Raw genomic sequence first — 27130 nt, 5'->3', positions numbered from 1 at the left:
AAAAAAAAAAAAAATTTAAACTCCAAGGGTCGAAGTGGCTCACTCCTGTAATCCTAACACTCTGGGAGGCTGAGGCATGTGGATTGCTTGAGCTTACTAATTTGAAACCAACCTGAGCAAAAGGGAGACCCCCCCATCTCTACTAAAAATAGAAAAACTGGGCGGTGCCTGTGGCTCAAAGGAGTAGAGTGCTGGCCCCATATGCCGAAGGTGGAGGGTTCAAACCCAGCCCTGGCCAAAAACCACAAAAAAAGAAAAAGAAAAACTGAGGCAAGAGGATTGCTTGAGTTGGAGTTGGAAGTTGCTTTGAGCAATAACACCACAGCACTCTACACAGGGTGAAATTTGAACTCCAAGCCGTTTGCAGCCTTTGACCTGGTGAGCTGGTTCTGGGAAATACACCCCCTGGTGTCCTAGGCGCAGAGCAGTATCTGCTGTGCCACGCAGGGAAGGCCTGGCCAAGGGTTGTCCAGGTGGGAACTAAAATCCCCTGTCCCAAAGAACGTGAGATGGACCTGGCTGATGTGGAATCTGTGTTAGGGATCAGCATAGACTTGGTTTTCCACGTGGAAGTTTTATGATTATGTGGGATGTCCCATCCTTTTGAAACAAGTACTTCTGAATTGCAAGGGACAGAGTCATTTTGTACCTGCATTTGGTACAAAATGATGAAATGTGGTGGGAAGTGTGTCTCCCCCCAGCCATCGGCCCCATGCCAGGCTTGCACTCTTTCTGGTTTCTCCCACCTGCTTTGGGCTGCTGCCTTCATACTACTGGAGTGTTTCTTTTTTAGACAGAGTCTCACTTTGTTGCCCTCGGTAGAGTGCTGTAACGTCATAGCTCACAGCAACCTCCAGCTCCTGGGCTTAGGTGATTCTCCTGCCTTAGCCTCCCAAGAAGCTGGGAACCACAGGCACCCGCCACAACACCCAGCCATCTTTTACTGCAGTTTGGCCAGGGCTGGGTTTGAACCCGCCACCCTCAGTGCATGGGGCCGGAGTCCTACTCACTGAGCCACAGGTGCCGCCCACTACTGGCTTTTTGGACCTAATTTCTTTCTGTGGGAGTGAAGTGAAAGGGCTCCACTCTTTTTAACAGCTGCATAGTATTCCATCAGGGTTTATTTAAAACAGATGCTTAGGGTAGTGCCTGTGGCTCAGTGGGTAAGGCACCAGCCCCATATACTGAGGGTGGCAGGTTCAAACCCAGCCCTGGCCATACTGCAACAAAAACATAGCCGGGCGTTGTGGCGGGTGCCTGTAGTCCCAGCTACTTGGGAGGCTGAGGCAAGACAATCCCCTAAGCCCAAGAGCTGGAGGTTGCTGTGCGCTTCTGATGCCACAGCACTCTACTGAGGGTAAGAAAAGTGAGGCTCTGTCTCAAAAGAAAAAAAAAAGATGCTTATTAATGGTTATGGGATTGGGGCTTATCCGAACCTCAGAATGCAGCCTTATTTGGAAATAGGCTTTTGACATATGGATCTCATTATGCTGAGGTCATACCTGGTAATGGTGGCCTTAATCCAGGGCCTGGTATCCTTATAAAGACAGGGAGGCCAATGTGAAGACAGTGGCCAGGCCTGGAAGCCCAGGGCAGCTGCTGCTAGCAACCACTGGGTCAGGAGAGGTGCAGGATGGCTTCTCCCCAAGCCTCCAGAAGGAACCTGCTCTGATATCTTGATTTTGGACTTTGGGTGCCCAGAACTGGGAGGGAACACCTTTCTGGGGTTTAAGCTACCTGGTTTGTTTCTGGCCCTAGGATACTAAAATAGATACTTGATTCGTTCTCAGTTTTCTTCTAGGTTTAGGGTTCCCCACAGTGAGTGACCATGGGCCGTCTCTGCATGTCTCCTAGTTCCCAGGCCTTGGCTCTGGTCATAGGGCAGGGATGGGGGTCAGAGAAGCTGAAGGGAACTGCCACTAGTGTCCTATGGAGGAAGGTGGAAGGTCTGGGTCCAGTAGCCCTGGAGTGGGCCAGCACTCACCTATACAGAGATGCTGGGAAGTCCACTTCCAGGGTCCCAGAGGGGATGTAGGGCCGGGTGGCCTCCCGCCTCTGGGTCTGCATGTCTGCCTCTGTGTCCCTGCAGGCTCAGGCCAAGAAGGCCCCTGGGGCCATTGTTGACAGAGACAAAGGCCACTCAGAGTACCCTGGCAACCACCTGACCACTCCCTCCCTCCTCCTCCTCCTTAAGCTGTGGGCAGAGAGGTGGCCTCCAGGGAAATTCTGGAAAGTTGACAACAGAGCATGACATAGCATGGGTGAGGATTGTGGTCATGAGTCCCTAGTTCCTTGCACCCTTTACCTGGGGGCTCAGCACCCACAGCTCCCTCTCTGCATCCCCATGAGAGGGCTCCCCAACCTCTGATTCCCCTCCTCACCTCACACCCACCAGTCCTTTCTCTCTGTTCAAAACAAACCCAGGACAGAAGTGTGTCTATAAACACACAGCAGTACAGTGCACAAGTCTAAAGGTGCTCGTGAAATAACCCCATGTCCACTGATATATGAGTGGATAAACACAACATGTTCCATCCCCACATTGGAATATAACTCAGCTGTGACAAAGGAGGCTCTGACACAGGCTACAACATGGGTGGATCTTGACAACATCATGCTCAGTGAGAGGCCAGACGCAGAAAGACACAGAGTGTGAGACTCCATTTATATGAAATGTCCAGAACAGGCAGATCCACAGAGAAGGGATGTGGATTCATGATTACCAGGAGATGTGGAGGGGACGGGGAGTGACTGTTCATAGGGACATGGTTTCCTTTTGGGATGATGAGATGTTCTGCAATTAATGGTGACTGTGCAACATTGTGAAGGTACTAAATGCCATCAAATGGTTCCCTTTAAGATGGTGTATTATATGTTACTGTCTTACCACAATAAAAAACAATGTAAACAAGACAAAAACCAACACCACCTCTGCCTGGTCCTGACCTTGGGTCACATCCTGACCCATGTAGGTCCCCCCCACAGCAGACCCTGCCATTCTGGCCCAGGCATACTGCCAGGGCTGCCACCTCACGTCTCGGTCAAAGGCCTGTTCCTTATGACTCTGTCTGCCCCAGAACGGGCCCCACCACACAAGCTCCCAGAGGCCAGGTGCTCAAAATAGCCTCATCTGGATGGAAGGGCCCAGGGTGCAGCCTCCCTTCACCTCTCTCTCCTCCAATATGGTCAAACTGAGCCTGAAAACTGTTTGGGGGCTCCAGCTGCCCCTGCCCCTCCACGTCCAGGGCATCCTTGCCCTCCCAGCCACTTCCAAACCATCCCTCTGTCCTTCTAGGCCCAGCCAAACTCCTGCAAGGCCCACTGGGCTGATGCACCACCATCCTGGGCCTCTGCTATTCTCTCTCAGGACCTCCACCCACCGCATACCACCATCTTTCCAGCCCTCTCCACCTTCATCTCACAAGCTCCACTGGAGACCCAGGGAAACTCCATACCCTGACCCCCAGGGGTCTCAGGCAGCCTCTGCCTCCATCTGGGCTTCTCAAGCCTTGAGGCTGCTCCACTGGGCTCTAGCCCATCTGTCAGGGGGAGGTGTCAGCAGTGCCACCTCCAGGCCTGACATCCTTTCCCTGGGACCGTTATGTCCCTAATGGCTATTCCTCCCATAGCCAGAGCCATTTGGGCCACATGGGAATCAGGGGTGTATACTTCCACACAAGCTCAGCATGCCCCCACCCCCTCTTCCCACCAACAACTTTCCCCTCATTTGCTGTGCCCCCAGGTTCCCAGCCTGCAGGGGACAAGCTCAGATCACAAGCAGCCCCAACCTCCAGTGACAATATATCCAGGGGACACCTCTCCTCAGTGTGCAGTGAATTTAGGGACTATGTCTGCAGAGACAACCCAGTGAGGTCTCTGCAGCATGCAGGGGCCACATTCCCCACCATAAAAGCCAAGCATGGGCTGTACTCCAGAAGGGCCACTCAGCCAGGGGAGGGCTCCACCCAGACAGAACCCACAGATGCCAGCCAGCCCTGCCATGCATGAATCCACAACTTGTTTTAATGACAGTGACACTGCATTACATGGGAGCAAAGGCTCCATCTGTCCTGCAGGGCACCCGCCCACCTACTCCTGCAGCCCAGCCCCATTCAGAGTCACCAGAATCCCCCAGCAAAAAGACAATGTCTCACTCTCCTACATTTGGACCTGAAGTGGTGCAGTGGTTCCAAAGCTAAGGGGAGGGTCCTACAAAGGCCCACCTGGCTCCCATGCTCAGAGCTGACCAGGGCCTCCTAGCTGATGGTAGCATCTGGGCTCTCTGGCAACTGCATGGGGCTGAGTAAGGAAGAGGTAAAGGTGGGATATGTTTTCTCATTAAAAAATAAAACAAAAATACTCTGAAACAGTAAGACCTGGACCAACTGAAACATACACTTCTATATACACACTGTTTCTGTGGCAGGAGGGGGCCAGCTGGACACGTGTGGAGATGGATGCCAGACTATCTGGTGTGGCAAGTGTAGCTGACCCACCTTCCTCTAAATAAGCAGGCTTTGGACCAGTGACCCGGTTTCACCAGGAGCAGTGGGCAGGCAGGGGTCGGGTGGGATGCCTAGCAAGGCCCACAGTCCCTCCCCATCTAGCGTCAAACAAAAACACAAAGATCCAAAGCAAAGTCACAAATACATATATACACATGCACACACCTGGGTAGAGGGGCCAGGGGACAGCTGGGACTCTGCACGGCCCACCCCCCCAGCCTACTCCACCCTCTCTATATGTCCTTATAAACGGGGGAGGGGACAGTGGCATGAGAGAGAACTACTCAGGCCACCACACTCCGGCCTCACCCCTGCCTGCTGTCAGAGACATAAGAACATGAGGCAGTATCTGAGGATCAGATGTCAGGAGAAGCACAAGAAGCTCTGGAAGGACCAAGGGCCTCCCTTCCCCACCACAGTGGTAGGTGCAGATGGACAGAACCACCCAAGCCAGGCTGAGGACGGTGAGGCACCTGTAGGACACATGATGCTGCCCCTTGGTCACTTGAACCTTGCAGCCTTCATGGGATCTCAGCTACCCCACAGCACAGGAAGACTCGAGTTCTGCTTGGGGAAGGAGGACACCGGACCCACTGGTGACACAAGGGCTCATTCCCTAACCAGTGCAGCAAGAGGAGATCCCTTCAGCTTTCCTTAGTTGACGAATCCCTCTGGAGAGGTTCTCCTGTGGCGTTGAGGGTAATAGCCCAGCCAGGATGCTCAGGCCCAACCTGGGGCCTGCTGCCCACGGGAACGGGCTCCATGCAGAACACTTCCACCACAGATGGCAGCAAAGACACCTTCAAACCAGGTGGGGATGGCCCCTTGAGTGACCTGCACGCCATCTGGTTGACACAGAGGGCCACGTCTATAAAGAGGCAGCTAGGGGTCTCAAGTTCCCCCTTAGCACTGCCTTGCCAAGCCCTGGTATCCGGCTGTCTGTCCAAGGTGGATATGGGCTAAGATGGCAGCAGCAAGCACGGGCTTCCAGGAAGAACATGCAGCCCCGACCAGGAGGTGAGAGTCACAGATGGATGCAGGCGAGGGTCCCAGGGGTGTCCATCCCGTTCTAGGCGTAAACAGTCCAACTGGGGCCACGGGCCACCTGTGGTGGTTCTTGGCCTTTGAGAGGGAGACGGAGCCCCGGACCATGGGCCCAACCCAAATACTGGTGGATGTGGTTCACAACCAGGTGTTTAATGAGACTGTTCAGGGTTCTTTGGGCCCAGCTCCCCGCCCACCCTGCCACCTTCCTCTGGGGTTGTGTGCTGGGAGTCAGGGGCAGGGTCCATGCAAGCTGAGGACAGCTGGGGGTCTTCTGACCCTGGATGACTGGTACGGTGTGGTCCCGCTCAGCGGGTTTACCGGATCCTGGTGAAGAGGTTGAGGACAGACACAGACTCCTGCAGACACACAGGAGGAATGGGCTGAGCCACAGCCCCCAGGGAAGAAGGACTACCTTGAGGGAAAACAAAGCTGTGGGCCTAATCCAGAGGGGATGGCTGGGAGGCACCATCCCAGCCCTAGCCTGATCTGCTCCCTGGGTGCCCCCTGTAGGTGAGCTGGGTTGTGAGGTGAGGGGGGCAGGGAGATGGGGGGATTCCCAGGGGCAGGAATGCTTGAGAGGAGTAGGTGGTGGGTAGGGACAGTCTCTGGAGTGTGGGGAAGAGTGTGGCACTGTGATACCGACCCACTTTACCTTTGTTGAACGAGTTTTACTAAAGACATTCCAGAACCTCAGGGTCTCGTCTCCAGCACCAGTGACTATGGCTTCCCCATCAGGGGACATTGCCTGTGGACAGGAAAGGACTGAGGCTGCAGGCGGGCTCCAACCCAGGCCAAACTGGCAGAAACCGAGGTTGAAGCATTTTCCCTAAGACCCAAAGGACACGCCCCTGTGTGGAGGGATGATCAACTCTGCACAAATGTGCAAAGACTACTTAGATCACTAATGAAAACACACAAGGTTTTTCTTAAGACACAGAGTTTTACTCTGTTGCCCTCGATAGAGTGCCCTAGCATCACAGCAACCTTAAGCTCTTGTGCTTAGGCAATTCTCTTGCCTCAGTCTCCCAAGTAGCTGGGACTACAGGTGCCCGCCACAACGCCCGGCTATTTTTGTTGCAATTTGGCCAGGGCAGAGTTTGAACCCGCCACCCTTAGTATATGTGGCTGGCGCCCTATTCACTGAGGCGCTGCCCAAGAAAAAAAGTCTTGAAGAGAGAGAGGGCATATGGGGAGAGGGCTGCCCGTTTGATCCTGCCCAGCTACATGCAAAGTGTTTTTTGTGAGATAGCCATACAGATTTTGGCTTTTTTCTCATCTCTTTTGCTGAAAAATAAAAAATAAAAAAAAAGGTGGAAATCATTAAGGAGGGCAAAGCCCCTGACCTTGGAAGGCTGGGGACATTTGGTAAAGCACATTCAAAATGACAACAGAGGGTGGTGCCTGTGGCTCAGTGAGTAGGGCACCAGGACCATGTACCGACGGTAGTGGGTTCAAACCCAGCCCCGGCCAAACTGCAACAAAAAAATAGCCAGGTGTTGTGGCAGGTGCCTGTAGTCCCAGCTACTTGGGAGGCTGAGGCAGGAGAATCACCTAAGCCCAGGAGCTGGAGGCTGCTGGAGCGGTGACACCATGGCACTTTACCGAGGGTGTTAAAGTGAGACTCTGTCTCTAAACAACAACAAAATGACAACAGAACTAGGTTAGGTGTGGTGGCTCACACCTGTAATCTCAACACTCTGGGAGGCCAAGGTGGGCAGATTGCTTTAGGCTATAAGTTCAAGACCAGCCTGAGTAAGAGCAAGACCCAGTCTCTATTATAAATGGAAAAATTAGCCAGGCGTGGTGCCTGCAGTTCCCGCTACTTGTGAGGCTGAGGTGGGAGGATCACTTGAGCCTAGGAATTCAAGGCTGCAGACAATGCCCCTGTACTCCATCCAGCCCAGGTGACAGAGTTAAGACTGTCTCAAAAAAAAAAAGGGCCAAGCATGGTGGCTCACACCTATAATACTATCACTCTGGGAGGCTAAGATGGACAGACTGCTTGAGCTTAGGAGTTTGAGATCAGTCTGAACAAAAGCCAGACCCTATCTCTAAAAATAGCCATGAGTTGTAGTGGGTGCCTGTAGTCCTAGCTACTCAGGAGGCTGAGGCAGCAGGATCACTTGAGGCCAAGAATTTGAGGTTGCTGTGAGTTATGATGCCACAGCACTCTACCCAGGGCATGGAGTGTGACTCTGTCTCAAAAAAAAAAAAAAAAAAAAGAGAGAAAATGAAAATGGTGATAAAACCAACATATGCAACTCAATCGGCCAACCCTACTGCTGGTTTCAAAGGCCTACACCAGACCCAGTACAATTTCTCCCATGGAAAGAGGTGCTTGGGGCTTTTCCATGCTGCTTGCCTCATATGCATACTTACCAGGTACAGGACGCGGTAGGAGTGCCCAGTCAGCTTGGCCACCTGGGTCAGGGATGGGTACTTCCAAACAAGGATCTGGTTCTGTGAATACCCGTGTGTGCTCACCTGGGCATGCAGAAAGGACAGGTGGTTAGGCCAAGCTGAGGTTCCCCTCCGCCTTACATATCCATACAAGCACACACGAGAACTCAGAGACACTCACCAGAGCCCAAGAGTAGCAGGACACTCCTGGAAGTGGCTCTGCCTCTTGGGGAGTTCTGGAGGGCACAGGGTTACACCTCCCCCACCACAGCACCTGCACACACACCCCTGCACCACCCACAAGCCCGCTTCCAGCCTGTTCTGGTGATGGCACCAGGCCTGAGCCACCAGGAGTAGGTCAGGGTGCCCAACAGATGCCTGGCTTCTTCCTTCCCCTATGCCTCAGCAGAGGCAGCTATGGCAGACTCTACCACCTCGTCCTCACTGAGCTGTCACCTATGGGTATAGCTGGAATGTTGCTCAGAGATCTGTGCCTGTACCATGTGACGCTCTAATGGGCCCAAAGTCTGGGTCCTGCACAACTTTCTGCCTTCCTGGCTGGCCCCCTCCACCTAGCCCCTTACTGATCCATGCTAACACTTCCCCTCTGGCTCTCAGGTGCCAAGTGGGAAATACAAGCATCCAGGACTGATGTGGCACCAGTGTGACACCCCTACTCACCAGCTCGTTGGCATGCTTGGACCAGGCGAGGTTGCACACCTGGGAGCCTGTGTCAATGCACTGCAGCGGCTGCCCCGTAAGCGTGTTCCAGAAGCGGATGCAGCGATCAGCTGTGCCGCCACCGGATGCCAGAAGGCCATGCTGGTGTGGAGACCAGGCAATGGCCTTCACGGCCGCCAGGTGCTCTGTGTACTGCTGCACAGGACTGAGGCTTGAGTGGTTCCAGACTAGCAGCTGGGGGACAGGGGTTGTGAGGCCGGGGTATGCTCCCAGCCCCTGAGCAGCCTCATCTCTACAGGTAGGACCCTCAGTGAGGAAGAACTGCTTTTACACCACCCACCCCCACCCGTCTCACCTTGAGCCCCTCCCAAGCCTCCCTCAAGAATCCCTTGGGGTACACCCTTTTCACACTGTGCAATCCTACAGAATTGACCCAGAAGGAGGGAAAAGCCCAAGGTTACATGGGCAGCCAAAAGGGGCACAGCCAGGCTGAACCACTGCAGAACCCCCTCACCCCCCGAGTCACCAGTGCTGCCAGCATTAGCAGCACAATCCACAAAGCACAGCACCTGGGGAAGGGGAAGCCCAGGCTTTGGATGGGGCAGTGACACACCTGGGATGCCTACCTTGTTGTCGTTACCCCCTGAGGCGAGGAGCTGGTGGTCTGTGGACCACTTAAGGCCGCACACCTCCTGCCGGTGGCCCTGTAGCCGCCGCTCTGACTGCAGGGGTGGGGTGCGAATGTCCCTCTGCAGGATCATGCGGTCGCGGCTCCCAGAGGAGAGCTGGTCGGCATTCCAGGCCAGTGCCCCTGGGGGACAGGCAGAAGGCAGGTGAGTCTGGGGCCTGGCCTCAGGAGCTGGGCCCCGAGGGCAGGGCATCCACCCACAGGACCTGGGTCTCCTCACCCACACGTGCTGTGTGGCCTTCCAACATGGATAGTTTCTTCCCTGCGGCTGCGTCCCAGATCTGTACAAAGCCCTTGTGTGTGCCGACTGCCACCAGGTTCCCCTAGGACCAAAGCAGTAGGTGTCAGGCCCCAGTATGGGGGCAGCCAGGCCTTGGTCACCCTCAGATCTGTCCTTACCAGGGCTTCAGGGTAGTTTCTCTAAAAAAATCTTTTTCTTGAGACAGAGTCTCACTCAGTCACTCTGGGGTTGAGTGCCATGGGGTTATAGTTCACAGTCACCTCAAACTCTTGGGCTCAAGCAAGTCTCTTGCCCGGCTAACCCTTCCCAAGTAGCTGGGACTAGAGGCAGTCACCACAATGCCTGGCTAGTTTTTAGAGACAGGGTCTCATACTTACTCAGGCTGGTCTCAAAACTCCCGAGCTCAAGCAATCCACCCACCTTGGCCTCCCAGCATGCTAGGATTATAGGCATGAGCTACCTTACCCCACCTTCTAAAAAATCTTCAATATGCATACTGTGGATGAAGCTTAAAACCCTCCTCAGGCCTCACTGGTGTGAAGGGCATGCCCCAGGCATGTGGTGTATGGGGCTGTCCAAGTATAGCAAGCATACCCAGGGCCTGCACACTTGTACTGTACTTGTACTTCTTTTACACAGAAAAAAGGAGAAAAACTACAAACACTGAATAGACGCTGCAGAGCTATGGGCACAGTGCTCAGCTGCTGCCATCAACTTTGAAGGTATCACAAATAAGGAGAAACGAATGGATGGTAAGGATGGGACAGTGAGTGTTAAGCACTAAGAACAGCTCTGGCGGAGGTCAGGGTGGGGCATGGACCTTCACTGGAACATCCTGTCTACTCTGCTGCTTGTACACCCTCATAATACTATGTAAAACTGAAACCCCAGTGTCCTCGAGTGAAACTGGAATTGCCAAGGAGCCAAAACTGCAGCTAAACAAATCAAATCCCAGGGGTGGGTGTGGGTGGTTGGGGTTTGCTTCCAGGCTAGTCCTAAGGCCTGAGGAGCTGGCGGGGCTGCCCTCCTCACTGTAACCCTCTCTTCCAGCAGTGAGCCAAGGTTAGGGACAGTTGGGGCACAGGCCTGTGCTTGGATACTGGAGCATCAGGCCATGTTTTGCAGCTTCACGGCCTCCTAGCACTGTTGGGCAGGGGGCCAAGCTGTCTGGACTCACCCGCTCAGACCAGCCCACGGAGGTCACTGAGTCTCCTTCCACAGAGAGGTCGCAGAGCCGGGTCACCTGGGGGCAGAGGTGAGTGTGATCTTATACTCTATCAACGGGTCCTTCAAGGTTCCAAACCATCCAACCATCTGTCCATCTCTGTTCATTCACTCACTCACTGCCCCAAGCCTATGAGGGTGCCCAGGCTAGGTTAGTACAGAGAACTAGGGGAGGTCAGCACAGGGCTGAGCCAGGGGATTCAGTTGCCAGAAGCAGGGTGGGATGGGTCCCAGGAGGGGACATTCAGGAGATGAGGGTATAGCCCAGAGGGTGATGGAAGCTGCAGTAGGTACAGACTACAGGCTGCTGAAGGGATGGGCAAAACGATGGCCATCTCTCTGTAAGGCCTCTGTGCTTTTCTTTTCTTTTTTTTTGAGAGAGTCTTACTTTGTTGTCTGTGGTAGAGTACCGTGGTGTCATAGCTCACAGCAACTTCAAACTCTTGGGCTTAAGCGATTCTCTTGCCTCAGACTCCCAAGTTGCTGGGACTACAGGCGCCCACCACAAGGCCCAGCTATTTTTTTGTTGTAGTTGTCATTGTTGTTTGGTGAGCCTGGGACAGGTTGGAACCCACCAGCCCTGGTATCACTGAGCTATAGGCACTGAGCCTGCAGGCTTTTCTTTTGAGGCCATTTGTGCAATGTGATCCTGAGAACACCCCATCCTATGAGTGATGCCTGCTGCTGCCAAACACCAACAGCCACACTCCCAGGAGACTAGCAGGCTCCTTGTGTCCAGTGGTTACTCCAGGATATCAACCACTTCACTGTCATCATGTCATGGTCCTAGTTTCAGGCAGGCCAGGATACCTATTGCCCTCTTCTAGAGGAGCTGTGTAGGATATGGAGATGCTCTGCTCACACCTGCTCTCTTGCCCTGGAGACCCCAGGGACAAAGTAGGCAGGAAAAGCTAACCAAGGGCTGCCCCAGTTCTTCCTCACAGTGACACCAATACCCTCCACACAGGCCCCAGAGCACAGGGACACCCACAGCCTATGCTCAAGCCATCTACCTGGCTGGTGCATGCGCTCCACAGGTACACGCAGGTCCCCAGCCCTACGCTGAGCACATTGAGGGATGACCAGTCCACCAGGTTCAGATAGAAGTCATCCTGCAGCTCGGGTGCATCCAGGACCTTGAAAGGGATCTTGGAGATCTTGCGGGTGGGTTTCCGAGGAGACCGGAGCAACTTCTGACTGCAGAGACGGCGATGCAGCATCCGTCAGCCAACTTGTCAGTCACTTTTTGGCAAATGCACAGGAAACATTTCCTCCTCTGCTGTCCCCACCCCACTCAGAGGCCAATACTGCTGGGCCACAGCATGTTCTCAGTAAGAGGTTCCTCTGGGACCCTCTGGGCCTGGTGCACACCTCTATTCTAACCATGATTCCCTGGGGACCTGGGCCTCCCAGGTTGGGGGGTGGAAACGACACCTCTAGGCCAACCTCTCCTGGCCTGGATCAGCCCCCCCTGCCTGTCACTGCAGGAATCTACTGCTGAGGCTTGGACTCACCTCTTGTTGCTGACGGGGGACAGGGAATATGGTGACACGTCGTTACCATCATCAGGGCTCGAACGCTTGGTGCTGAGGGAATACTGGGGTGGGGGGACATGCAGGCTAAGCAGGTGCTGTAGCCCTGGAACCTAAGCATCCTGTGCCTCTGCTATAGGCAGTGGGGAGCAGAGTGCATACCGGCCACCCCTCCAGCCCACAGGAGTAAGGAAGCACTGAAGCTGTGAGGGAGGAGCACTGGGTAGGGAGGAGCAGACCACGCTTCAATCTGGGGTGTCTGCCCTACAGGGACTACAAACACCAGCACCTTTTTCCCTGCCTGATAGGACCCCAGCCCCTTAGCCTGCTCGTAAGGGGCTCGAGTTGCGACATCTGACTCTGCCCTCAGGCTCCCTGACCACCTCAGGCAGGCAGGAAGCACTCTGTGGAGACCTGTGCCTCCACCAAGACTGGGCCCAGCCTCTTCCTGCAGACACCCTCAGCTGCATGTCCGAGCACCTTGACTCCCCAGCTGGGGCCCTCATCATCCCTGGTAATTGGGACCCAACACAACACTGCAGTGGGTGAAGGAACTTGAAAGGCTAGCCCAGATCCTTCCTGCACCCCTAGCTCTTGGCTTGTTCACTGGGCTTCAGGCATCGGAGGATGAGACCCCTATCCCAGCCAGTCAAGGAAGAAGCATCTCAGATGGGGGCAGGAGCTGTGGCCAGGGGCAGGAGCTGTGGCCAGGGGTAGTGCTCCAATGGGTCTCTGAGGCCTGGGACCCACGCTGGAGGAGGCAGAACTGGGAGGCCATACCATAGGGGGTGTGGGCTCTGGGCCCAAGGGGGTAGGCAGGATGGGTGGGCAGTGAGCTCACCGTAAAGAGGCCCTTCTTCTCAGGCGTGGAAGGTTGCAGCCTGCGGTCCTCGGTCTGTGGGTCCTGGACCTTTTCGATGCCGGCTCCCAGTAGCTCATTCTTGAGCAGGGCAGAGTAGGCCAGGCCATCTGTGGGCACCAAGAACAGTAAGGCAGGGTGGGGGTGGCACGGGGACCTGCAGGGACAAGGTGGGCTCTGACTCCTAACCTTTGCCGTTGTCCGAGGTGGCATCCTTGGCCTTCCGGTTTTGGCTGGGTGATTTCTCGTTCTCCTGTAGGGAGGAGTGGAAAGGGTGGGAGGGGACTCTTATACCCACTAGCCCTGGAGCCTGTATTCGTTTCCCCAGGGTCCCACCTCTCCCTGAGGCTGGCACCCTCACATTGATCCTGTGGAAGTTCACGCTCCAGTTGGCCCCAGCTCTCGAAGGGATGAAGCGGTCTCCGTGCTTGCTGGGAGATGACACTGGGGAGTTGGCAGGCGTCAGAGTTCGCCGCATCTCTGTAACCTAAGACCACAGTGGGAGGGGCTCATTCTTGGCCCTCAGAGACCCTCAGAGGAGATCCCCAAGGCTAGGCTATCCTGGTCTCTGGCCACTGAACAAAGTGTGTGTGTGTGTGTGTGTGTGTGTGTGTGTGTGTGTGTGTGGCTTTGATCTTAAAAACCTGAAGGACGGAGATGAAGCATTTTGGTCAGGTGCTAGAAGCCTCCTGGAGGTGCCAGGCTGTGGGTGGTTGCATCCCTCCAACTCTGGGGCTCAAAGAACAGGGCAGAGGCGTGGGGATGGGGGCCAGGGGCAGGAGAAGGCAGGAATAGGAGGCTGCGGGGGAAGAAATACAGCCTAGGAGCAGGGCTGGGGGAAACCTGACTGCCCTCCCAGAGCTGTCAGAATGCCACGTGGCTTTGCAATTTCTAAGTCATCATAGATAGAAGTGTTGACAGTATGGGACACAGAGCATTTCCTGCTGGAACCCCCAGGAGTCTGCTGCCCTTCACATGAGTATATTCCTGCCTACTACCTTCTCACCTGAACCAGGCCCACAGCTGTCATCAAACCCTCCCACCCCATTCCATCATCCCATTACATCTTTTTTCTTTTTTCTTTAGAAGGGATCTGCTGTGAGCTGGTGTCCCACAGGACATGCTTGTGTCCTGAGCTCCACTACCTGGGAATGAAATCTTATCTGGACACAAACTCTTCGCAGATGTAATCACAATCGAGTTCATTGGTGTAAGAGAATAGAAATAGGAACAGACACAGGAATATAGTCATGGAAAAGAGGCAAAGACGGCACAACTAGGCCATGGCCAAAGGATGCCTGGAGCCCCCAGAGGTTGGGGGAGGCCAGAAGGACCTCTCCTGATGCCTCTGGAGAGGGTGAGGCCCTATGAACTCTGATCTCAGAAGTCCAGCTGCAGGCCTGCACCCAATGGACACATGGCTACTGTTCAAGCTGCCTATTCTGGGGCCTCTGTAAGGCAGACAAGGAAACGAATACAGGGTCCATGCTGGGGTCACCTCACACCTGTCATCACATCTTTGTGGCCCTCCTGCCAGTTTGGGATGCTCTTCAGAATCTCTTGTGACAACTCTTGACACTTGAAAGGTTTTGGTCCCAGCTCCACAATTCTTGAGCCCATTACCTACTAGCCCCCCTAGGACCAACCCATTCAGCCCTGACAGTCCTAGGGACAGGCTGGTGCTCCTCACAGCTGGAGTGTGGACGTTGGCTGGCTCCCCCAATCCCCAAAGGGGGAATGGCACCTGAGGGGACCCAGGATGCTAGCAGGAGGAGGGGCACACGGAACCACTGGCCACCCAGGCCCAGGGAAACACAGAAAGAAGGTCACAAGTACTCACACAGGGCATTGTGTTCTCATTCTGGATGACAATCTGGCGCAGCAGGCGCCGCTCATAGTCCTGGTCCATAGTGAGGCAGGGCACCGCCACGGGCTCAGCCTGTGGGAGGGGGGAAGTGAGAGGGTCAGCAAGGCAGGGTGGCAGCAGGACAGGCAGCTATACCCCTGGGGCCTTAGAAACCAGAGTGGCTCAGAGCAAGCACTGACTGGGCCCCTCGGCCTCCCTTGGGTAGGGGGGCTCCTGCAGCCTCTTCACCTCATCCTAGGTCACCTAGGTCCCTCCTCATGGCCTGTTGTAGAACCTTCCAGCCCACAGAGGTCCCACCCCATCTGCCTACCTGTGAAGGGAAAGGGACCTTTCTGCTCTGGGGTCTGGATGGGAGGCAAGGGGGTGAGTTGGTGGCCAGGAAAGAGTCAAGGTGTTTTCAGCAAGGTCTCCTCCCCAAAACATGGGCAGCCTTGACATCCTGATTGGCCAAACCATAATGCATGGGCCCCATATGCACACATGTAAGTGAAGGAGCAATGAGCCTCTTGTCCACAGGAGCTTGCCTAGAAAGGATTCTGTTCCAGCTCCAGCTGCCATGTGGGGTCCGGAGCCAGGCTGGACTGGGTGACAGCTCAGGCAAGTTGCACTTGGTTACAGGGGAGGAAATGTCATGGGGCCCTTAAGCTCGGCTCAAGCCAGAAAGGCCTCTCTGAGGAGGCGGTGTTTAAGTTGAGGCCTGAAGACAAGTGGTGGTAAGGAGGCCAGCAAAGCACATTTCAGAGAAGGAAGAGAAGATCTGCACAGCCTAGAGTAGAAAGGGGGTTGGCCCATTCCCGGTGAGAGCTCCCCGGTACACAGAGAAGGTGGCGAAGATACGAGACTCTTTACCTCTTTATATCAGGGCTCTGCTAGCTACAGCCCACAGCCAAATCCACAACGCCTATTTTTGAAAATAAGGGTTTGGGTTTTTTGTTTTTTGTGTTTTTTTGAGACAGTCTTTACTTTATCACCCTTGGTAGAGTGCTGTGGCTTCAGAACTCATAGCAACCTCAAACTTGGGCTCAAGCAATTCTCTTGCCTCACCCTCCCAAGTATCTGGTACTACAGGCGCCCACCACATCGCCTGGCTATTTTTAAAAACAGTGTCTCGCTCCTGCTCAGGCTAGTCTTGAACTCATAAGCTCAGGCAATCTACCCACCTTGGCCTCCCAGAGTGCTAGGATTACAGGTGTGAGCCACCATACCCGGCCTTAGGTTTTTGTTTTTTTAAGAGACAAGGTCTTGCTCTGTCACCTAGGCTAGAGTGCAGTGGTGTTATAACTCACTGTAGCCTCCAATTCCTGGATGATCCTCCCACCTCAGCCTCCTAAAGAGCTGAGACTACAGATACCATCACACCAGCCTATAAGTAAAGTCTGATCACCACACAGTTGCGCTTTGTTGTTTACATACTGTCCATGGAAGGGGTCATGCTACAAGGCAGAGTTGTCAAGAGAGCCCGCCTGGCCCTTACATTAAAGGCCTGAAAGCCCTGTGTGACCTGAAGGGCCTCTTCAGAGGTAGATGGAATTCAAGTGAAGCAAGACTTTTCAGCACAAAGCCTGGCACAGAGGGAGCCTGGAAAACTCCAATTGCTCCTCATCCTGCCTATCTGCTGCTTTGGGTGGCTCCTCTGGCAGTAGCCCAGTGGTATTAAAGGCCCTCAACAACAGGCCAGTTCCGGGTTCTGAGCCTCCACATGGGCACCCAGGATTGGCAACTGATCAAAAAAGTAGTTTACCAATTCCCACTAGCACTATGGTAAAGTCAACATGTCCCTTAAAACAATGTGGTAAAAAGGGTGGCGCCTATGGCTCAGAGAAGGGCGCCAGCCCCATATGCCAGAGGTGGCAGGTTCAAACCCAGCCCTGGCCAAAACCTGCAAAAAAAAAAAAAGTGGTAAAATATGTAACAAAGGGCTCGGCGCCTATAGCTCAAACAGCTAAGGCGCCAGCTACATACACCTGAGCTGGTGGGTTCAAATCCAGCCTGGGCCTGCCAAACGACAATGACGGCTGCAACCAAAAAATAGCCAGGCGTTGTGGTGGGTGCCTGTAATCCCAGCTACTTGGGAGGTGGAGGCAGGAGACTCGCTTGAGCCCAGAAGTTGGAGGCTGTGACGCCACAGCACTCTACCCAGGGTGACAGCTTGAGGCTCTGTCTCAAAAAAAAAAAATATGTGACACAGTTTACCATTTTAACCATTCTTTTTTTTTTTTTTTTTTCAGTTTTGGCCGAGGCTGGGTTTGAACCCTCCACCTCCAGCATATGGGGCTGGCTCCTTACTCTTTGAGCCACAGATGCTGCCCCATTTTAACCATTCTTAAAGGCACAGCTCAGGGGCACTACAGACATTCACAATGTTGTGTGACCACTCTCTACTTCTATAACTTTCTCATTTTTCCAAACTGGAACTCTGTCCCCATGAGACACTAATTCTGGTAACCTCTTGGTCTTAGTTTTCCAATTGACCCAATAATTCCACGCGTAGATATACATCCAAGAGAAAGAAAACACGTGTCCACACAGAAACTTGTTCATGACTGTTCACAGCATGATTCATATTAGCCAAGAGGTGGGAAGAGACCAAGTGTCATGGACAGGTAAGTGGATAAACACAATGTACTCCATCCACACACAGGAATATCACTCAGCCATGAAAAGGAACGAGGCTCTCACACAGGCTACAATGTGGGTGAACCTTCAGGACATCATGCTCAGTGAGGGAAGTCAGACACAGGACACATACAAGTCAGAGTATGTGACTCTCCTTATATGAAACATACAGAACAAGCAGATCCACAGGGACAGGAAGAGGAGTGGAGCTAATACTTGCCTTTTATAACCCAGACACCTGCAGAAGGTACTGACTTGGTACCTACCACCAGGAGGGGAACAAATCTGAGTTATCTGTTGTCCCTGTTCCTTGGGAACTCCACTCTGACAATGAGGTGGCTGGAATCCTCCTTTCATACCCCCAATGGCTTCTCTGATGAGTTCCTGGGCCTAAAGGGGAGGCGCTGTGGACCATGTGGCTGTATCATCATGTGAGCTTGTTGGGTCCTCCTCTGGGCAATGCTGCCCTGGCCTACAGTTCTGGGACACACAAAGGGCTCCCCAGGACACCTGTAGGTCCTGAAGCTGAACAGCCTCAGCCATAGCAGAACCAGTCAGATTCTGAGGGACAATAGTGTGCAGCCAGCGGTCCTGTTGTCACTGGGTTTTTGTGTTATATCTCACACTCCATTGCATGGCCTTATGAACCTGATGCCAGCACCACCCCTCATGCAGGTGACACTAAGGCCAAAGGTGGGGCAGTGATGCTCCAGGATCAGGTGGAAATACAAAGGGGACCCTGCCCTGTGGCTTCTCTGCCTCAGGGACATCAGGCCTTCTGCTCTACTAGGAATTGGGGCTACGTTTCCTTCCACCCCCCTGGCAGAAACCCCCCGAGTCCTCCACATGGCTCAATTTGAGGCCCAGATCCTGGTCCTAAGAAGTGGCTAGTAGCTATCTGCCTCTTCCTGAGCCAACCCCTCCCTTGGGCCACCTCTTCCCCCACACAGCCAGTGGTCTTTCCACAGGATGCAGCCATCTCCTCCCTGCCACCCAAAGGCCCAGCCATGTTCAGGAGTTCCACACATGCCCCCACAACCCCAAACCACTCCTGTGGTCATGCTGGCCATACCCAGACCAAGAAGGGGCCAATGGGTCTATCCCTGTTGGAAGTATCCATTTGAGGGCCAATTGCCTAAGTCCAAAGCTCAGCCATAGCACCAAGCTAAGTGCTAAAGAGAAGTAACCCACAGGAAGGCAGGCCAAATGGAGAAGCAGTCATCGCTCTGTTCTAGAAAGTTCCTCCTCCCAGTGAGGCATTTTCTGAGAGTCCTGCAAGTCAACTGTGCCATGCTCAAAGAGGCTGGGGAATGCCCCTGAGGCACAGAGTCCTCACTGTTCCCCATGGGTTAGAGGACTGATTCTTATAGGAGTTGGGAATGTACAAAGGTCCATAAGCACTCAAAGAATGGAAAAGAAACCACAGGATAGATGCTACCTTCAAAAGCAGAATCGTTTTATGGAAAACCCACCCTGGTCTGCACTAGACTGCACCTCTAGCTTGAGGATGCATGGAGTGGTATGTGCGGCCTCAGAGGACATCAGCCATGGTCACAGACAGGGAAAACAGCTGGAAACATCTGTTTCATTAATAGCGGGGGCCAGACAGCAGCATGTTACCTTTGAACACTAAAAACTAAGCAAAGCCCAAAACCCTGCAGTTGCTCCAGAGGCCAGTGTACCCAGTGGGAGCTATGAAGCTGCTACCATGACACCAAGAGTCCTAGAGCCCAGTACTGAATTTGCTGAGTCTGGCAAAATGTGAGGCTGTTAGGGAGGCCACCAGCTGCCGCCTTCCACTCCACCCGGGTCTGGATGGTGCAGGCAGCTCATGAGGCCCGTCAAGCAACTTGCCATAACAGGCTTCTCTGAGTCAGAGATGATCCAGATGTCCCAAGTGTGTGTAGGGACAGGGGTCCTCAGAACCTGTGTACAGGTCTCCTCACATGGTCGCAGGGCCTCTGCAGATAGGACTGAGTTAAGGACACTGAGAAAGGAGGTCATCCTAGATTGCCAGTGTTAACACAGTTCCTCATACAAGGAGGCAAGAGGGTCAGAGGCAGAGGGAGACTGAAGATGATGCACTGCCGGCTCTGCAGGCCTGGGTAGTGCACATCATAGTTCTGCCCACCGGACAAAGATCACATAACCAGATGATGAAGAACCACCCTGGGGCCAGACTCAGTGGCTCACACCTGTAATCCCAGCACTCTGGGTGGCAGAGGTGGGTGGATTGCCTGAGCGTGAAGGCTTGAGACCAGCCTGAGCAAGAGCAAGACCCCATCTCTAAAAAGCTGGGCATTGTGGCGGGTGCCTATAGTCCCAGCTACTCGGAGTCTAAGGTTACTGTGAGCTACAATGCCATGGCACTCTACCAGTGGAGACAAAGTGAGACTCCGCCTCAAACAAAAAGAAGAACCACCCAGGCAGCTGCTCATGCTACCAGGAAGTAAGGGCAAAGAGGGGCACAGGGTTCAGATAGTATACTGAGGCCCCCCACACAGGACAACCTCCTCCAGAGGGATACAGCAACCACAGAGGAACCCTAGAGACACAAGCACAGGTGGGACAGCTCCAGGACCAAGCTCCTCCGAGCTCTGACCTTGAACACCCAGATGCAACTAGAGGCTGGGTGCTTTCTGCTGGCCTGGCAGGAACCTCTCTTTGGTTCCTGCACCTACAACCTCTGACCTTGTATTTACTGAACTTGAATGAATTCAGCACCCATTGGGCTCTCACACTCAGGGCCCTAGCAGCTGCTCCTTACCTCCTACTGGGAGAGTCCTGTGCTCTGGGCCTGGACTTCACTAGGTATCATGTCTGGGTGCCTGCCCAGTGCTACCAGCAGTGCTCAGCTCAGGGATGCCCCAGCCACCTGCCTGTACTACAGGAAAAACAAAAGACCCAGAAGCCACAAAGAGAAGGATGGTGAATTCAACTACAAAACAACTGTCAACAAGATACAACACACCACCAACACAGTTTCAAAAAGAAAAAAGACGACAAAACTGGGAGAAATATTTGCCACCCATAGGAGAGCCCAAACTAGCAAAGGATGTGAGCTAACCGTTCTCAGAAAAGAACGTTCACTTTCCCTTTCCCTTGCAGTCGGGATCTACAAACCAAGCCAAGAACACCACTCTCTTGCCTGTCAGTTGCAGAATCTACAGACTGGGAAGGGGACTGGTCTCGCTGGCTGAAGCACAAGAAGCCAGCCATGCACATGTACTGTTGGCAGTAGCTGAAACTGCTTCAGTTTTGGAGGAAGGAGATTTGGCGATTGCTTCCAAAATTAAAAAAAAAATACATATTCTCTTTGATGCACTATTTCTAAGAATTTATCCTTAGAAATTCCAGGCGCATTTGTGCAAAGAGGTATTTACTTCACTGGCAGAACACAGGGACCTAGAGACACTGTGCCAAGCACGCTGCTTCTGGAAGGTGAGAGAGGCAACCAGTCATTGGTTGGGAGGGAGAGGGGACAGGGAGGAAAGGAGCTATATTTTCTCGACCAGGTTTGGTGGCTCACGCCTATAACCCTAGCAAACTGGAAGGCCAAGCCAGTGGATTGCATGAGCTCAGGAGTTCTGAGAAGGAGCGAGACTCCTGTCTCCAAAAATAGCCAGGCATGGCTTCGTGCCTGTAGCTCAGGGGTTAGGGCACCAGCCACATACACCAAGCCTGGCAGGTTGGAACCCAGCCCAGGCCTGCTAAACAATGACAACTAAAACAACAACAAAATAGCCAGGCATTGTGGCAGACACCTGTACTCCCAGATACTTGGGAGGCTAAGACAAGAGGTTCACTTGAGCCCAAGAGTTTGGGGTTGCTATGAGCTGTGATGCGATGGCACTCTACTCAGGGCGACAGAATGTGACTCTTTTATTTCTTTTTTTCTTTTCTTTTTTTTTTTTTAGCGACAGAGTCTCACTTTATCACCCTTGGTATTTTTTATTGTTATTGTTATTGTTACAGTTTGGCCGGGGCTAGATTCCAACCTGCCACCCTTGGCATATGGGGCTGGCCCCTACCCACTGAGCCATTGGTGCCGCCCAACTCTGTCTTTAAAAAAAAGGCCTGGCACCTGTAGCTCAAGTGGTTAAGGTGCCATCCACATATGCCAGAACTGGTGGGTTCTAATCCAGCGTGGGCCTGCCAAACAACAATGACAAATACAACCAAAAAATAGCCAGGCATTGTGGAGAAAGCCTGTAGTCCCACCTACTTGGGAGGCTGAGGCAAGAGAATCTCTTAAGCCCAGGAATTGGAGATTGCTGTGAGCTGTCATGCCACCGCATTCTACGCAAGCTGTCTCAAAAAAAAAAAAAAGAAAGAAAGAAAGAAAGAATAAAGCTGTATTTCTCCCAGCAGGTCACTCTGTATTTCTTGCATACTTTGTCATGTACACAAACATACTGGTCACAATAAGCCCAAGAGTAGAGACAGGACAGGCAGGCTTAGCATGGCCAGGTAGCAAGGGCTACCATATTCTTGCCCCTTTGCTGTACACTTGCACCCTGAAGTGTTACATGGAGATAAATCAGCACCTTTTATTACTGCCAATGAGTGACTATTGAGCATAGACATGCGTGTGGAAAGGCTTCAACAAGGAGCCTTGCATTGAAGTGGGAGTGACCCAGTGACTGTGCCCTGCTCCACAACTAGTGAGGAGTTCAGGCCAGGTGTCCATGTGGGGGCTGCTATGAATCTGCCGAGGGGACTGGACTCTACAGGCCGATCTCCATGGCTGGGAGTGATGCAGGGTCCTTGACCGCTGGGCTTCCCCCACTTAATCCCAGGGCAGAGCACTGTCACTGGGGGGTCTCACAAACCCCTTGAGCCAGCTCATAAAGAGATCCACCCTTCACCCCATGGTCCCCAAAATAAAGAGCCAGGCAGTCCAAGTTGCTATTGCCTGGGATAAGCCTTCAATTTCAAGCCTTGACCTGTTCCCTGGCAGAATAGTGGCAAGGCCCTGCATGGAGGGAGACCTTGGGATAAGTATGTGGGACAAAACTGAGTTTACGCCCTATTCACATTGGCCACCAGAATGAGTTCCCAATGGGGCAGAAAGTAGAGACCAGGTGACCTCCAGCTCCTGGGACCCCCTGCTTCTCCCTCCCCACTCAAGATGTGGATTCAAATGTGTACAGCCTCCTAGGACCTCAGCAGAGTAGGTGATCCTGGGATACAGTCTCTCTGGGGTCATTAGAATCCTTTAATTGGGATGCTTCTGCCCCCAGGGGGGCACTTGGTGGGAGCTTCTGGTATGGAGTGGGTATAGGCCAGGAATGCTGCTTAGCACCTTGCAGTGCCCAGGACAGCCCCACCCCTGAGAACCATTTGGCTCCAGTGTCCAAAGGACCCCAGGATAGACCCTGTTCTAGAGCAAGGCCAGGCCAGGCCAGGCCAGGGAAGTGATTTTATTTATTTCTTTATTTTTCTGAGACTGGGTCTCACTGTGTTACCCTCGGTAGAGTGCCGTGGTGTCACAGCTCACAGCAACCTCCGACTCTTGGGCTCAAGTGATTGTCTTGCCTTAGCCTCCCAAGTAGCTGGGACTGTAGCCGCCTGCCACAACGCCCAGCTATTTTTTGGTTGAGTTGTCATTGTTGTGTAGGAGGCCTGGTCCAGGCTCGAACCCATCAGCTTTGATGTATGTGGCTGGAACCCTACTCATTGAGCTGCAGGCGCCAAGTCCAGGGAAGTGAATTTAATACATAAGACCTGAAGAGCATGCTGACTGGGCCTAGAGTGAGCCAACCCCTCAGAGTGTACGGGGGGGCAGGAAGGACCCCAACCCCACCTTGTAAAAGAGGAAACAAAGCTAGATGAGGAGACTATGTGGGATGCATGACACAGTGTGTCAGCACACAGCTTGTCTTAGAGAATTCTGAGTGTGGCTGAGAAGAGGAAGGGGGATCTGATGTGTAAAACAGGGCTTGGGTGCAGCTGTGGGGACATGGCCCAGAGTTCTCACCAGTCACAGAGCCCTCTGGTTCCAGAAGCTCTAACTCCTTCAAGGTCTGGCTTAGCTTGAAAAACTGGTCCTTATAGCTTTTATAGTCTTCTAAGCTGTTCAGTGAACAAAAGGAACAAAACATCCCAATGGTAGATCTTCTGTGATTCACTTTTTGAGTTAAGGTCTGGATGTGCCCACTTATAAGATGATACATGCTGGGGTCCCCCCTCAGGCCTATGGACAGTTGTCTGGATAATTCTCTGGGGTGAGACTGTCCTAGGCACTGCAGGGTACTAAGCAGCATCCCTAGCCCCACCCTGCTCCACACCAGGAACACGACCACAGATGTACCCAGGTACTGCCCAGTGACCCTGGAGACAGGACTGCCCCCTGTACCTCCACAGAGGGTAACTCCCATCTCCAGGGGTGATAGCCTTGCTGCCAACACTCACAGGCACTCATGTGGACATGTAGCAGATAAACGAGAAAGGTGCACTGGCCAGAACACTGGACCACAGATGGGGACAAGGAAAGAGACAAACCCACCAAGGGCTGCACTCCATGTGCTGTATTTCTGTCCTCAGACAGCCCTGTGGGCAAGGGGCATCCTATCTCAGAGACTTGGACAGCAGCCATGGCCTAAGGTAACTATGCGGCTAGCAAGGGCAGGGCTGGGACATGAGCCCAGGTGATCTGGCTCCCATGCCCACTCTCTGACCTTGCCCTACAGTTACTGAGGGCCGAGGAGTAGGAGGTCTAGACTCAGGAGTCAGAGCTCAGGGCTCTTCTAGCCACTGCTAGAAGCCTCTCAGTTTATTCTAGCAGAAAGCGTCCAATTAAGGGTCACTGGATCACAGTGACAAAAGGCTGGGGTGGAGCTGCAGGCACAACCCTCCACAGGTGCCAGAATCCTCCAGTGCAAAGCATCTTCAGCTCCTGAGGGTTCTCAGGCATAGGGACTAGGACAGCCAGGAGCCCAAGGACATGCCCAGGCAGGAACCCACTTCCTCCAGGAAAGGCCAGGGACATGTGGGTGGCCCTGAACCTGTGGTCTATTCTCAGCCATCCTCTATGCAGACCCTACAGAAAAAACGGAGAGATGCCCACTTCTCTGCTCTTGTGAATGTGAAAGTTTCTTGCTCTGCCCTTCCTCCTGCACCCTGGAGTGCCCATCATGAAACAGCTTTCTTAACATCACCTTGTCCCCACTGATTTGTCCTCTCAGAAGATAAATCTAGATCAGCTCTCTGGGGCTGCACTTGGGTCCCCTTGGGTTCACAATGTCTTAAGAGGAGTGGCTGTGGGCTCGGTGCCTATGACTCAAGTGGCAAGGCACCAGCCACATACACCTAAGGTGTTGGGTTCGAATCCAGCCCAGGCCCGCCAAACAACAATGACGGCTGCAACCAAAACAAAAAAATAGCCGGGTGTTGTGGCAAGCACCTGTGGTCTTGCTGAAGCAGGAGACTTGCTTGAGCCCAGGAATTGGAGGTTGCTGTGAGCTGATGTTACAGCACTCTACTCAGGGGGACAGCGTGAGGCTCTGTCTAAAAAAAATAAAAGAGGAGTGGCTGTGCAAGCAGCACAGAACATTCTTTCCAGAGTGCCAGCCCTGCACCAGGACCCTGCCTCCTGCTACATGAAGCCCTCCGCCCAAGTCATGTTCCACATGATCTCGGAACCTTCCCCTTTCACAGCAGCAAACCAAAGTAACTCACAGGCTCAGCACCTGTAGTACAGTGGTTATGGCACCAGCCACATACACTGAAGTTGGCGGGTTCATACCCAGCCCGGGCCAGCTAACCAACAATAACAACTGCAACAAAAAATAGCTGGGTGTTGTGGTAGGTACCTATAGTCCCAGCTACTTAGGAGGCTGAGGCAAGAGAACTGTTTGAGCCCAAGAGTTTGAGGTTGCTGTGAGCTGTGATGCCATCACACTCTACTGAGGGCAACATAGTGAGATTCTAGCTCAAAAACAAAACAACAGGCTCGGTGCCTATAGCTCAACCGGCTAAGGCGCCAGCCACGTACACCTAAGGTGGCGGGTTCGAATCCCCAGCCCGGACCCGCCAAACAACAATGACAGCTACAACCAAAAAAAAAAAAATAGCCGGGCGTTGTGGCAGGCGCCTGTGGTCCCCGCTACTTGGGAGGCAGAGGCAGGAGGAGTTGGAGGTTGCTGTGAGCTGTAATGCCACGGCACTCTGCCCAGGGGGACAGCTTGAGGCTCTGTCTCAAAAACAAAACAAAACAAAACAAAACAAAACAAAACAACACAACACAAAAAGGTGCTAATGGGATTCACTGGCAAGAGGGTGGACTTTGGAAGGGCCAGCCCATGTTCAACCCTTCTTGACTATGCAGCTTTGGGCAGCTTCACCTCTTGGGACCTCAGTCTCTTCACCTGTCAAGGGGATAACACCATCTACCTAGGTGGCTGTGGAATAAGGTAAGAGGTTTGTGAGGCAGCCAGCAGCAACCCTGGCCCAGAGGAGGTGTTTCGTAAGTCAAGGCTAGTCGCTTAGGCTCGGTCCCTAGACTGAGTTCCTGTTGCTTTAGTTGTGCAGCACATGTGGGCTGTGTGGGCACCTCCTAGCCATAGACCACACCACCCATCTCCTCCTGTCCCTGAGGACAGACTCCCCCCAGAGGGAGATAGGATGTCCCCAGTCAAGGGCCTTGGAGGAAATGGGGTGTAGTCTCTCTGGTAGTCTGGGCCAATGGAGAAGTCTGCTCTAGACTGGAAGTCTGCTGAAGCCCAGTCTCATGACAAGTGCGACACAGAGGAAGACCTGTGAAGAGGTATGGCCTCTTACTCTGCAAAGAACAAGCTGAGCTGGCCGCCCAACTTCTACAGACAGCACACGCATGGCCTGGGGTAGCCAAGGCCAACGATAGCTGTGCTCATACAAGTGTTGGGGGAATACTCGCCTTCCCAGGGTGCCCATGTGAGTAATTTCTAAGGAGGCCAGGCACCTGGGCCCAGGAACAATCCCAGTGAGTTTTCATTGGTTCATTTGTTCATGCAGCCACTGATGATGCCTCCAGCCTACATGGGGGGTTCTAGGCATGGACCCAGGTGCTGCTAAGCAGAACTAGAACCACTGTCCCCACAGGGCACACAGTCTGGAGGTGGATAAGAATCTAACCCCTGTCGTCCCTCGGCCAGTGGAGTGGCAGGTCCCACCACCAGTCAAGCCTACAACAGCTACTGCTCCATAACACCCAGCAAGGGTATTGTGGGAGGGGAAACCTGACGTTCCTCCTTTCTGGCCTCCTAGCAAAGCCATGCATGCACAACCCTATTGGATTGCCTGAAAGGTTCAGATCAAAAGGGTACTTGGGGCTCGGCGCCTATAGCTCAACCGGCTAAGGCACCAGCCACGTACACCTAAGGTGGCGGGTTCGAATCCCCAGCCCAGACCCACCAAACAACAATGACGGCTGCAACCAAAAAAAAATAGCCGGGCATTGTGGCGGGCGCCTGTGGTCCCAGCTACTTGGG

The 27130-nt window shown here is 53.4% G+C and overlaps 2 protein-coding genes across 3 annotated transcripts in view; both read right to left on the bottom strand.

The window, feature by feature from the left end:
- CUNH19orf71 (chromosome unknown C19orf71 homolog) overlaps positions 1-2105 on the bottom strand; it is a 4313-nt gene extending 2208 nt beyond the window's left edge. The window contains exon 1 of the mRNA XM_023512593.1: positions 1985-2105. Within this exon, the coding sequence (XP_023368361.1) occupies positions 1985-2067 (83 nt within the window). The 5' untranslated portion in view covers positions 2068-2105. The remainder of the gene's footprint in view (positions 1-1984) is intronic.
- FZR1 (fizzy and cell division cycle 20 related 1) overlaps positions 2081-27130 on the bottom strand; it is a 30642-nt gene continuing 5592 nt past the window's right edge. The window contains exons 2-14 of one of the 2 annotated variants that reach the window (XM_023512590.1): positions 15018-15116; positions 13539-13664; positions 13367-13430; positions 13160-13287; positions 12301-12383; positions 11800-11983; positions 10740-10805; positions 9542-9644; positions 9260-9444; positions 8634-8867; positions 7932-8036; positions 6196-6297; positions 2081-5908 (exon numbers count right to left, since the gene is read on the bottom strand). In XM_023512590.1, the coding sequence (XP_023368358.1) occupies positions 5867-5908; positions 6196-6297; positions 7932-8036; positions 8634-8867; positions 9260-9444; positions 9542-9644; positions 10740-10805; positions 11800-11983; positions 12301-12383; positions 13160-13287; positions 13367-13430; positions 13539-13664; positions 15018-15086 (1491 nt within the window). In that variant the 5' untranslated portion in view covers positions 15087-15116 and the 3' untranslated portion in view covers positions 2081-5866. The remainder of the gene's footprint in view (positions 5909-6195; positions 6298-7931; positions 8037-8633; positions 8868-9259; positions 9445-9541; positions 9645-10739; positions 10806-11799; positions 11984-12300; positions 12384-13159; positions 13288-13366; positions 13431-13538; positions 13665-15017; positions 15117-27130) is intronic. The other variant, XM_012804495.2, reaches the window with a different exon arrangement.

The sequence above is a fragment of the Otolemur garnettii genome, unplaced genomic scaffold (assembly GCF_000181295.1).
Source record: "Otolemur garnettii isolate 467f Iridium unplaced genomic scaffold, OtoGar3 scaffold00029, whole genome shotgun sequence".
Classification (NCBI taxonomy): Eukaryota; Metazoa; Chordata; class Mammalia; order Primates; family Galagidae; genus Otolemur; species Otolemur garnettii.
This window is presented reverse-complemented; position numbering and strand designations above follow the sequence as displayed.